Below are 13,417 nucleotides of genomic sequence, written 5' to 3'. Positions count from 1 at the left end.
CCTTAAAAGAACTTTTTAAGCCTTACAGAGTAAGTAGTAATCTAGGACGATCAAATAAAATGCAAATGTACTTTTTAAAGTGAAGTAATTTCATGGAAGAACAAACAGTACATCATAGTTCTGAATTCAGTATGCTTTTTGGGAGACCTAGAATACTTAAAAGAATGAATCCTCTTTAAGAAATCCTGAATAAGGTATGTTTATTTGGTCAGAGGTTTTCACAGGTTTTAAAAACAAGAGTCAAGATTATATTGCCAGGGGCTGGGGCTGGGGCTTAGGAGTAGAGCACTTGCCAAGCATGTGTGAGGCACTGGGTTCCATCCTCAGTACCACATAAAATATAAATAAATAAAGTTTTAAAAAGATAATCAGAAAAAAACCCACTGAGGAAAAAAAGATTATATTGCCAGATGATACCAATGATTGTGTTAACAATTATGGCTAGAGCCATATACTTGAATTTCTAACCTGGACTTAAGGAGTTACAGAAGAATTTAAGATGACAGCTATCTACAAGCTAAAAGAAGAGAACATGAGTTAACTATATTTTGAATGTAGGAAGGAAAGCTGGGGAGAACTGAATGAGGGAAAGTCCAAAAGCAAGAAAATGTATATTAACCATAAAAATTTAATATTTTATAGTGATCATGAAGGAAGAGTTGGTAGAAGAGAGGATGGAGAAATCAAGAATGGGACTGAAGAACTAAGTTGGGGCCTGTCATGACTGAGTCAGGCTGAGTTTAAACTTAATCCTGAAGGCAAGCACAAATGATTAAATGATTTAAAGCAAGAAAGAAAAACCACCAGTTGTGTATTTTTTTTTAAAGATATTTTCTGATCTTAATTACCACTCATCAAAAAGATAAGGTCAATTTATTTCCTTTTCTTCTCCATACATAACCATAAACTTCTTGAAAATAGAGCGCTTGTTCCAAGCTGCTTACCTACTGCTTATTAGCTTACTATCTGGCATCTAACAGTTGGCCAAAAATATCTATTGAATAAATGTGAAGGCATATGGTTCTATTCTTAATAGGTAAAACAGAACAGCTGTATTGTACATGCAATATGGGGAATGGGTTGGGGAAAATATGGAGTACGCAACAAGAGAATGACTAGAGTCAAACCAAATAGGCAATAATGTCCAAACTAGTACACAGTAAAACAGCAATGCTAATAGATGGAGTAAAACTGACATGACTTGATAATTACTGGACAGATCAGTATTACCTGAGGATAGTATTGATATCCTCTTGAGAAAACTGAGACATGTAACAATAACAGCAACTCAAACTTGAGAGTTAATCCATCTCCACTCACAGAGAAGCTATGAGCAGGCACATTATTTTCCTTAAATTATAATTCTGGTAATTCACAAATGCAGAAACAAAGTCTGAGACCTTGGGTAATTTGCCTAAAGTGTCTCGACTAACAGGCTCTGGAACAATACAGGGCAATATATCATAGTTCTGATAACTGAAATAGGTCCTGGAAAGCTAGAATAGTGAAGGGGAAGAGGGAAAAGGGTAAAAGGAAAGGGAGAAGAAAGGAAGGGAAGGAAAACAGAAAAGGAGGGAGATAGAAATGAATAGGGGAAAAAAAAGGAAGACAAGAAAGTAATTTCAGTTTCACTCTATTATATCAACAGAGCCACTGAAGTTCCTCAATTCCAAGTATAACTGTAACAGTTTTGGGGGAGGGGATTTCCAATTAATCCTATCGATGCTCAACTCTGTCATAAAAATCTTCAGTATAACACCCATTATACACATAGCCTTTGATCAGTGCAACTCAATGAAAACTATCAAAATTAACTACTTGGAAAATGTATACCTAGACAACATAGTGGTATTTTCAGAACAAATCAGATCAAGACACTGACATTAAACCTTTCTAACACTTTCAAATTTATTTAGAAACAGAACAAAATTTTTAGCATGTACACAAGACCCTCATATCTATATCTCTAATCTCATTTCATACCCACATTCCTCCTTTGCACCAGCCCATCTGTTTCTGGAACATATCAACTTCTTTTCTGCTTCAGGAACTCTGCTCTTAGTTCTTCATGTGGTTCTTCCTCATTTTCTATTCTCATCCTAAATCTTAAAGAGTACCTCCTCAGACATGGTTTACTAACCTACTCTATCTAAATGAAACCTCAATGTTACTCATTACCATAGCATCTAATTATTTTCTTTACAGTACTTTAAACACCACTGTAGGTTTCTTTCCACAAGAATGTGAATCCTCTGAGAGAATTTCATTCTCTAGGTCCACAGTTGACTCCCAAATGCCTGAAATAATACTTTCCATACAGAAGTCAATGAACTCTGTGGGAAAGGAGGGAATAAGAGAGACAAACCTAGATACTAGCAGACAATCAACAAATATTATTAATGAATTAAATTATTACATTGTGGTGCAGCTCACCATAAATCATTTAAAAACTGAATATTGCACAGGAAAAATGGTGATTCTGATTTTAGAAAAGGTGATTATAGTAGTAATTAGGGAATGAGTCCACTTGTCTTTTCTACTAATAACTCTAGTTCATGGTAATAAAACCAGAATGATGAAAAAAATTACAATTTAATGTAAATTAAAAAATACAGTAGGGCCGGGGTTGCAGCTCTGTGGTAGAGCCGCTTGCCTAGCATGTGTGAGGCACTGGGTTTGAATTCTCAGCACTGCATACAAATAAATAAAAATAAAGGTCCATTGACACCTAAAAAAAAAAAAAAATACAGAAGACAAAAATTACACCAGATTTTATATAATAAATAATTCTATCAAAGATTATGCCATATGCCAAAATGTTAATAGTTTATCTTGGATGGTTTGATAATTTTTATTGGTATCATTGTATATTTAAAAAATTCTCTACAATATTATTACTTGTAGAATCACAACAAAAACTGAAAAAAAGAACAAGTACCATACTTTGTTAATTCTAAAACTAGTGATAACTATGACTAAAGCATTCAAATAAACAATTTTGCAAACTACTATCTAATTACAAATAACTCATTTAAAATTTTTTTCAGATGATAACCATTAAAGCCTACTTACTTTAGATTTTTTTTAAAATTACTATTCTGCCATTATCACAGTTAGCAGGTTTTTTTTTTTCTAATCTTGAAAAATACAGTTCAGAATGGCAGGAAAAAATACCCTCTTTCCATTATATTCTAAACTAAATTCAATGCTCATTGTGTAATGTTGAATATATTACTTAACCTCAATAATTTCAATTTTCCAACTTGTAAATAACACCAACAATTGAAGATATTCTGGCATCCCCAACATTGTCTAAATAAAGAGTAGTCATTATTATCCATGAGAATATTATCTACTAGCTAGACTATCAGCACTTTGAAATATTCTGATCTCCTTGTTTCACAACTGCACCCAAGTCTAACACTGAGCCAGCACATTTGTTGTATCAATTATTATTCACTATCTTTTTCAGTGAGAGCTATGGTCAGAACTGTAGGAGTCTTACCAATCTCCTCCTAATTATTCTAATGGAAAGTTTTTAAAAAATCAACCCCTTTCTTTCTCTCTCTCTGTGATGCTGGGAATCTAAATTAACTCTTAAAAGCCAGAAGAAGTAAAAGATTAAATCAGATGCCTCCACACTATCTTATGGCAACAGAAAATAAATGAATTAAAAAAAAAAGATAGTTTTAAACAAGGTAATGTTACTAGCCATTTAGATCCATACTTCTATATCATATACACTGAAGTTACTATTTTAGACATCACCTAAGACTTCCCATTTTAAGATTTGTATGACACACCTTCCCACTAAATTTTAATCCCTTTTTTGGTTAAACTTATTGGAGTTTTTGCACAATTATGGTTAGAGAAATACTACTCACTTGTATAGCTAATAAATTTACTGTGATGATATCCCCTTTCTTACAAATTTTTTCCTTTTTTTGTGTGTGTGTGTTCCTGTCTTTTCTCAGATAATGCTAATTACCTAATTACCTTTTTATTCCAAAAGCTTAAGCACATCTTTTAGTCTATTTTTGTCTAGAAACCTCATATTTTTTTCCTTCCCCAAATCAAATGGCTGTTCCTGTTACACAACAGGTGAAAATATCTCAATTTAGGACATTCTAAAACTTTACTTTGGCTTCCTGTTTTGATGAAAGACCAAGGCCAGGCACAAAGGCTGACAATTGGTGGACAACAGAAGTAAACTTCAATGGTTCATAAATCTATCATGACTCATTCCACAGTTTCAGGACCTTTTTGTTTTTTGGCATCTTCCTCTTTTCAAATTCCTCCTAGATGGTGGTATCCAGCTGTGCAGGAGACATGGTAACACAACTCCTGCACTCTAAAGAGCAGCAATCTTCTCTTTAGCTCCACTATTTCCTCCAGCAATAATTGCTCCTACAGGAACCATTCTCCTGCCTGGAGGCAGTTAAAATAGCAATGAAGGACACTACAGGCTTGGCATTTGGAACTGAATTATGTTTTTTTCAAAAATTCTGCAGCATTTTCTTCTGTATTACCACCAATTCAACAACCAATAGGATATCTTTTGTGGCTGAATCATTCAAAAGGATTTTAAGGCAGTCAATAAAACTGGTTCCATTAAAGGATCACCCCCAATGCCAACACATAAAGATTGCCCCAATCCAACTTGTGTTGCTTGGTGTGCTTCATAAGCCAGGATGCCAGATTTGGACACAATACCTTTTCTTCCTTTCTTGTGAATATGGCCAGGCATGATGCCAATTTTGCATTCTCCAGGGCAGTTTGGCCCAATTAGCTTTGTTTTTCCCTGGTTTAACAGTTTGTGCTTGAACCTTACCATATTCTGTTGTGGAATACCTTCAGTAATGCACACAACTAAGGACAGTTCTGCTGCAATAGCTTCATCAATAGCCAAAGCAGCAAAAGAAGGAGGAACATACATGACAGAAGCTGTTGCTCCTGTCTGTTCTTTGGCCTCCTTCACAGTATTAAAGGCAGGTAAATCCAGATGTGTCTTGCCTCCTTTCCCTGGAGTGGTTCCTTCACTGAGTTTGGTGCCATAGTCCAATGCCTGCAGGCTAGCTATGAAAGGTGCCCAGCTTACCTGTGAAACCCTGGCAAACGACCTTTGTATTTTGATGTCTCTAGAAAGCTACACTGGAACAATGCTAAATTGCATTCTGTTGCAGCAGAAAGGCACATGACAGCAGGCAAGTGGCAGCCAGGCAGCTGCTGCCAGAGGCTACGGTTGCGGTTGCAACTGCAGTGGCTCTATAAACCTCATTTTTGTAAGGAAAAAAAAGGTCTATTCTCTGTTATCCTGCACTAGTTTGAACTGGATATCCATTAAGTTCACTGTGCAAGTGTCATCTTGGGATGCCCCTTTGTTGCTTTCCTGTATTGGATCTTCTTTTTCCCAGCTCCTATGTTTTCTTTTTGCTACTTTTAATGATTTTTATTAGTGTGTAAGGTGTACTAACATCCCAAGAAAGACTGCTTAAGACACCACTAACTGCATGATCCAATAGCCATTTCCAAACCACTACCCCCAGTGTACTACATGAAGACTGGAAATGCTAAATATTTGCTTTCCTAGACTTACTGAAGCCAGGTCTCACAGTTCTAATCAATGAAATAAATGTATGCAGAGTACCACAAGGAGTTTGCTGGGCAGGTTTTGCTTTGTTTCTTTCTTTTCTTACCTGGAACAAAGGAATTATGTTTGAGGTAGTTCACACAACTTGCTGGCATGATGCTACAGCTTCATGTTAAAGAAGAGCATAACAGAAACTGTTGAATCACTACATTAATCCCAGACAATCTAACTCTTGATTTCTTATTCTGTGAGAGAAATGATTCTATAATTGTTTAAGCCACTGTTTAATGGCTTTTCTTTACTTGCCCTTCTACTCCCAACTGGGAATGAACCCAGGGTCACTCTACCACTAAGCTACATCCCAAATTCTTTTTATTTTCAGACAGGGTCAACCTCCTGCCTCAATTCCCTGAGTTGCAGGGATTATAAAGCATGTGCCACCAGGCCTAGCATTTAATAGATTTTTCTATTACTAGGAGGAAAACATATTTCACTGATCAACCTTGCATGTATGAAAATAATACTTTTCCCTTTTGTTTTACTGTTTGTCTAGAAATAGAATTCCAAGTTGATGATAATTTTCTCTCAAAATTTTCAAGAATGTGGTTTCCCCGTATCTCATAGCTTCTAATGTTGCTGAGAATTTCTATCGTTGTTAAGTCCTGTTCCTTTGAACCTCATGTTGCTCTAGAAACTTTTAAGAACTTCTCTTTATACCAGATAAATGGAACTGCACAATGCATAATGATATGACTTCATGGTAAGAGGACTTCATGAATTTATTCATTAAATTCAGTTTACTGACTTCTGTAGGAGAACATTTATAATCTGGAGGTCAATACTTTTTAATTTGAGGAAAATTTCTTTTTTTTTTTTTTTAGAGAGAGAATTTTTTTTTAATATTTATTTTTTAGTTTTTTTTTTGGCAGACACAACATCTTTGTTTGTATGTGGTGCTGAGGATCGAACCCGGGCCACACACATGCCAGGCGAGCACATTACCGCTTGAGCCACATCCCCAGCCCTGGAAAATTTCTATTATTATTTTAGTCTCTTACATTCTTTTTGCTCACTGAAGAAAAAGTGGATTTTCTGGATTGATTGTTTTTTGGTGTGTGTTGGGGGATACTGGCGGTTGAGCCTAGAGGTGCTTTACCACTGAGCTACATCCCTACCACTTTTTATTTTGAGACAGAGTCTTGTTTAGTTGCTTAGGGCCTTGCTAAGTTGCTGAGGCTGGCCTTAAACTTGTAATCCTCCTGCCTCAGCCTCCCAAGGCACTGGGATTATAGATATGGGTCATGGTGCCTGGCTAGATTGATTTTTTTTCTCTACTTTAAGGGAGATTTCTTTCTATTAATCTCAGTGTTTCCACTTTTTTATTCTAGCAAAACAAATTCCTTAAAAGCTATTTTTTGTCTATCTCTGATTGCATCCTATTATAATTTAATGGTTATAATATCTTTTTCTCTAAGGTGATCTTGATTAGTTTTTATTTATTGTGTCCTGCTCATTATTTCAGATTTGTTTAGGTTTTGTCTCTCTCTCATGGGCAAGGTCCTACCCAGAAGATGTCTAACAAACTGTGTGGCAAAAGTACAGAAATAAAAACTTAATAGAAATCTGTGTTCACACAGCCACTGTGTTGGGAACTGGACATCAAGATTAATCAATTTATTAGTTGTAGTAGTGAAGATAAATCTCTAGAGGGTGAATCTCTTGCTTTCTGTCTAGCAGAAAAGATTGGAGTAGAGTCCTCCAGTCAAACTACTTCACAGGTAGTTTTTAAACTTTGGTGCTATCTTCTATTTATAGAAGAATATTTTTAAAGGTGTTTCTTCTTTAATATGAACAATTTCAAGAAAAAGATATTTTTTCTAGTTTTGGCTCTGTTTTAGAAGACTAATCAACATATTATCCAGAAATGATATACTTAAGACAGGTGTTTTTATCCCCATTTTATCTACATTCAAACAACCAGCAATTTAAAAATCTATCTTGTAGGGCTGGGGATGTGTCTCAGTTGGTAGAGTACTTGCCTTGCATGCACAAAGCCCTGGGTTCAATCTCAGCCCCCCCCCAAATAATAATTATACACACACACACACACACACATATGCAATTTAAACCACTGGGCTTGATCAAAGCCATTCTATTGGGTATAGAAATCACAGGTAAATCAGCTATTATGTAGAGTAACCATAAACTATCAAAACAAGACACTTTTGAGAGTACAAAGGGAACTATTAATAATTATGACAGGGGCTGGGTTGTGGCTCAGCAGTAGAGTACTTGCCTCTTACATGTGAGGCACTGGGTTTGAGCCTTAGCACCACATAAAAATAAATAAAGATATTGTGTTCAGGTATAACAAAAAAAATTAAAAAAATAATTATGACAGGGCAACATGCATAAACTGGGCAAACCAGTTACCCTATCACTAGGCTAATAACTTCTTAGATACTAAGCTTATAAACTTATCAGATGTTACCAATAACATGAATCTTCATTCAGAACAAAGATATTTCCTACTATGCTGCTATCTAATCTATAGATCACTACAGTGAAAACAGAAGGTAGAAAGAATTAGCAAATATAAAATATTACAGTTTTTAAGATATTGCTTCTTGTAATAACCCTCCCCCCATAAATGTGCATATACCCCCCCACACACACAAATTGCTGTATAAAGTCATATATCTTTCTGCTTGAATAAAATAACAATAGTTATTCACATATTTTAAAAAAGATTTAGGGAGTTTCTTCCTCTAACTCAGAATTATTTCAATAAAAAATAGAGAAAGGGTTAAGGATGGTTTAAAAAAAAATGGGTTAGAGTGTTCTACCTAAAGCAGTTAAGGCACGAGACAGGAAATCAATCCCTAAATGCTCTTACCCATCCCAGAGTCTTTCTTGGTGCCATCTGATATTATGTCTACATGATCAGAGTCCACATCATAACTAAAGAAATCATTTAAATAGGTCTTTGATCGCTGGCCTCCAAACACATATAAGCAACGATTTTTCTGAAAAAGAAAGGGACAAAGAAGGGAGAAATATGTCACTTCTGTGAAGAATTCAGAATGGTTCTTTTAAAATTTAAATCACTACAAATGTAGTTTATGATAGATCCCATGCAGTGAAGAACCATGCTGGAATAAAGAGCAAAGAGAAATCTTTCTACATACTGCTAAGAGATGACCTCAAGGATACCCTGTTAATGTAAAAAGGCAAGGTGCTAAATAATGTACACAGGTTGTTGCCTTTGTGTAAGAAACAACAAGTAATATCTGTATATGTATGAGAGAGACAGCAAGAGAGAGACAGAGAGAGAGAGAGAAAGAGAGAGAGAGCGAGAACGCGAGCGCACACTGTGTGCTTCAACTATGTGTATGTGTGCATTTGCTACTGCTTTTTTTTTTTTTTTAAACAAAGGAAGGAGAAACCAAAACCTAATAAAGGATAGTTATTTACAGGGAAATGATCCTTTTTAATCCCTATCCAGAAAACAGGGATAAAAACCAGATCTCTCACTTGTATGTACCAGCCTCCAGAATTATCTATGAGAAATAAACTTCTGTTGTTAAAATGCCACTCAAAAAACAAAAACACAAAAACAAAACACAAAAAATCCAAGATCTCACAGCCAGGTGTAGTGGTGCACACCTATATTTCTAGTTATTCCAAAGCCTGAGGGCAGAAGGAAGGTTATAAGTTCAACGCCAGGTTGATTCGTCTCAAAATAAAACCGAAAAGGAATGTAGCTATGATAGAGTTTAATCAGATATAAGTGGCCTTGGGTCAATCCCAAATACCAGGTTGGGAAGGGAACCCTGAAAAACAAATAAAAGATCTCTCCAAAAAGTATCTTGACTTAGGGTTTTGACTCTAGTACTGTGTATATGTTATTATTTACTCAGAACACAAAAATAAAAACCTCTAAAATTTGAAGAAAGGAAAAAAAAACTTATCTGTACATAATGATCTGACCAAATGGAAACATCACTATACTGAGAAAGTATTATCTGTAGTGCTTTTTAAAATCATAATTTTTTGACTAGTCATTCCTATTGTGCTAAATCCTAAACTGAAAAATAATCAGAAAGCAATCTCAAACAGTTCTCAGAAATTTTTGTTGTTAGCTTCATTATTCTGAAAATTGTTATAGATAAAGCAAGTAATACAGTATTGTTGCACGAAGCAGGTTTTAACCTTAAAAGATACACAGGTACAAAATCAAAATCATTAAGTGAAAGAAAACAATTTTCAATTTCAAGATTTAAAAAATATATATTTTCAACCCATGGATGGTTTAATCTTAGAATGCAGAACTCATGGATATGACAACTACATTAAAATAAAATACCTGAGATCTGCTATGTAACCCATTAAGTTCCAAGTTTTCAATTCTGCAAATATTTCAACAAAATTGACAAAGGTACGCTAAAACAGGTAAAAATCATAATCTAGAGTTTACATAAATTATTAATCTTCATATTATAATTATAGTGTTAATATTATAACTATATTCTTAGTTTTATAACTATATTAAATGTTATATACTATGTTTTAGGTATTTATAGGTGCTCCATATCTATCAAAATGGGACAAAATACTCAAGCACAATAAAATTTAAGAATAAAAATCAAAGGCATATCAAGGAATGAAATTAAATATGGGCAGAGTAGATATGTGAGAAATGAACAGAAGAGTATTAATTACTGTTGGAACTCATGAGTATACAGAAATTTATAATTATACTCTTCTCGCTACTTCAAGAGAGAGAACTTGTTTAAACTACATGTTAAAAGACACATATGAAATACTTTTTAATATTGATTTAAAACTGTCCTTAAAATAAAGACTAACATTTCCTTAAAACATTTGAAAAGATTAAAGTCTAAATTCTGGTTTTACTGGTAAATTTTAATTTTAATTATATAAAATCAATTCCTTATTCTTTGTACTTAATGGAGAGTAGTAAAGGTTTTCCCTGTGCTATGAGAACAGATAAAAATATTGCCCTTCTAATTACTAAAAGTGAGTGCAAAGTCATAAGAAAGGGAAAGAGCTCTACTATCTAGATAAGCAATAAAATTAGACATAATATTGTGTAGATTAGTATTCAGGTAACAGCTATTTAGGAGTTACTAGGTTGATGGAAAGAGTCTCAAATAATTTTCTGTTAAAGGAAATTTCATTTTTCTCTCTCATTGCTACAACTAATCACTTATTTCTAGAAAATTAAAAGCTTTGTCCTCTTAGTGAAGATTTAGATTTAACCACTTCTTTTCCTACAAAAATATACATGAAAAAATAACACAATAGAAGCACAGAATATTCTTACTGAGTGGAATAGCATGCAGTGTCCTATGCGAGACTGGATGTCCTCAGGCCCAGCATTACAGGAGTCCTCTCGAAGAAGTTTCCAGGTTTGACATTGACAGTTGAAAGCAAACAACCCACTGAATTGTGGTTCACTGGCTCTGCTGTCATCTACGCTGCCATTACATGTCAAAATTCTACCACCAAAGGTGTAGATCATATGTTTTTCTGAGTCCATACACATCTATCAGAACAAGACAACAGATAAAATTGTTGACATGTGCTCAAATGAAACCAATGTGTGTGTGCAGTTTTACATTCTCAAACAATGACCACCGCCACCTGAATTTGTCCTTAATGACACTAAACACCACCCCTGCCTATCATATGAACATACTGCAACTGTTTACAGCCTGGCAGAGATTCAAGTTAAGAGTTATAAATACCTTTCCAGGTTTGCATTTGTACCAGTGAAAATAAAGCATGTTGAGTCAAAGAACTTTCTGCTTTCTTTAAACTGCATAATTAAAAAAAATTTTTTTTAGTTGTTGGTAGACCTTTATTTTATTTATTTATATGTGGTGCTGAGAATCAGACCCAGAGCCTCACACATGCCAAACAAGTGCGCTACTGCTGAGCCACAGCCACAGCCCCAAAACTACATAATTTTTTATCAATGAACATAATATGTTGATTTATTCCTAAGAGTGAACCCTAATCATACTCTATGGGAAAATAGAAATCATACCCTCATTTTTATCCTCCTTACAGAAATTCCCTTCTTCCTGTTCTAGGTAACCTATTAATATTGCTTCAATTTAATAAGAGAGCATATATGCAAATCAGAGTGATACAGCTAACTTCAGTCCTGCATTTATTTTATAAAACTTTAAATTTAATTCTTTTTGAATTAAGCCATGTAATTCATATTCAAAAGCCAATCTTGATGCTTCCATTCTTTCAATTAAATATTATAGCTTTTCATAAAAATATATGAGAAACAGCCATTTGTCACAACAGTAAGAATCAAATTCTATTTCAAAGAATATATAAGTCTAAGTTGGAAGTTAGGATGTTAAACACAGTGACATTTATAAAGAATAAATTAGGGCTGGGGATATAGCTCAATTGGTTGAGTGCTTGCCTCACATGTACAAGGCCATGGGTTCAATTCCCAGGGTCACACCCCCCCAAAAAAAAGAAAGAAAGAAAAAAGAATAAATCATGTACACAAAACATGGTATGATTTTCCTAAAATACAAACTGACCTTCAAGTATTCAATTTGCTCCTCCCACCAGATTGTTTTTGTCATTCATCTATTTTTGTATTTTTAACAAAAAGCTGTTTGAATAATTGTAAAGTTTTTTAAAAAGTACTACTATAAAAAGAAAAGATTCTCGGGGGTAGGGCAGTGGCTCAGTGGTAGAGCATTCGCCTAGCACGTTCGAGGACCTGGGTTCAATCCTCAACACCACATAAAACAATAAATAAATAAGTAGATAAGTAAAATAAAGGTATATTAAAAAAGACTGTGAGAAGAAAATTTGTTTTGTATTCTTTTTTTAAAAAAAAAAAAGAAAGAAAGAAAAGAGGGGCTGGGGCTGTAGCTCAATGGCAGCGTGCTTGCTTGGCATGTGCGAGGCACTGGGTTCGATCCTCAGCACCACATAAAAATAAACAAAAAAGTGAAGGCATTCTGTCCTTCTACAATTCCAAAAATAGATAGATAGATAGAAAGAAAGAAAGAAAGAAAGAAAGAAAGAAAGAAAGAAAGAAAGAAAGAAAGAAAGAGAAAGAAAGAGTCTAGCATCTCCCAATTTTACCTAATACTAAAAGTACCTGTCCTTATTTGCCATTTCCCAAGTTTCTTGACTTCCACAAATTAAGATGTAAATACTGTTTTCCCAAGGGTGAAATCATAGTAATTCTGTTTGGAAAACTAAAGATGTCAAAGTTTTCATTTCACTGGCATTGCACAGAACATGTTCCTACTTTTTAATCTTAATTTATGATATCTTTAAAAACAATTCATACATTGCTGAAGACAATTCAGTTGGCACCACTCAGATACTACACTCTGACTCAGGTGTCACTGAAGCTTGATCACATTATTCTATCCTAAGAACTTACTAAGACCCAGCTCTCTAAATAACTGGAGATCATGCAGAAAATCTTGAGGGGCCCACATTAAGTGAGTTTGCTTCCATTTTCTTAAATTCACAGATACATACTAATGGCCAATCTCTGTTTACCAAGCCCTTATGATTCTATTTCATGTAGCTAAAAGGGGAGTGTTTCTTTTCTTTTGGTGATATTTAAGCTTAATTGGTCATAATTAATCTGATAATTGTAATCTTTCTTCAGATCTGGAAATTTTTGTTTTTTTCCTTGAGTACAACTTACTGAAATTTTTATTTCACTGACAAATACTTAATTCATAATTTTTTGATTTCTTTTATGGAAGTGCATCTTCCAGAACTACTTTAAAAATATCACTTTAA

At 34.3% G+C, this 13,417-nt stretch overlaps 1 protein-coding gene and 1 pseudogene across 19 annotated transcripts in view; both read right to left on the bottom strand.

Annotated features, from left to right (window-relative positions):
* Mkln1 (muskelin 1) overlaps positions 1 to 13,417 on the bottom strand; it is a 302,986-nt gene that overhangs the window by 40,597 nt on the left and 248,972 nt on the right. For all 19 annotated transcript variants that reach the window (XM_078040552.1, XM_078040549.1, XM_078040543.1 and 16 more), the window contains 2 exons: positions 10,938 to 11,159; positions 8,487 to 8,616 (listed from right to left, as the gene is read on the bottom strand). In XM_078040552.1, coding sequence (XP_077896678.1) covers positions 8,487 to 8,616; positions 10,938 to 11,159 — 352 coding nt within the window. The remainder of the gene's footprint in view (positions 1 to 8,486; positions 8,617 to 10,937; positions 11,160 to 13,417) is intronic.
* LOC101960395 (succinate--CoA ligase [ADP/GDP-forming] subunit alpha, mitochondrial pseudogene) lies at positions 3,255 to 8,090 on the bottom strand (annotated as a pseudogene).

This window comes from Ictidomys tridecemlineatus, chromosome 2 (genome assembly GCF_052094955.1).
Source record: "Ictidomys tridecemlineatus isolate mIctTri1 chromosome 2, mIctTri1.hap1, whole genome shotgun sequence".
Taxonomy (NCBI): Eukaryota; Metazoa; Chordata; class Mammalia; order Rodentia; family Sciuridae; genus Ictidomys; species Ictidomys tridecemlineatus.
The sequence above is the reverse complement of the archived record's forward strand: the minus strand, read 5'-3'. Positions and strand labels throughout refer to the sequence as shown.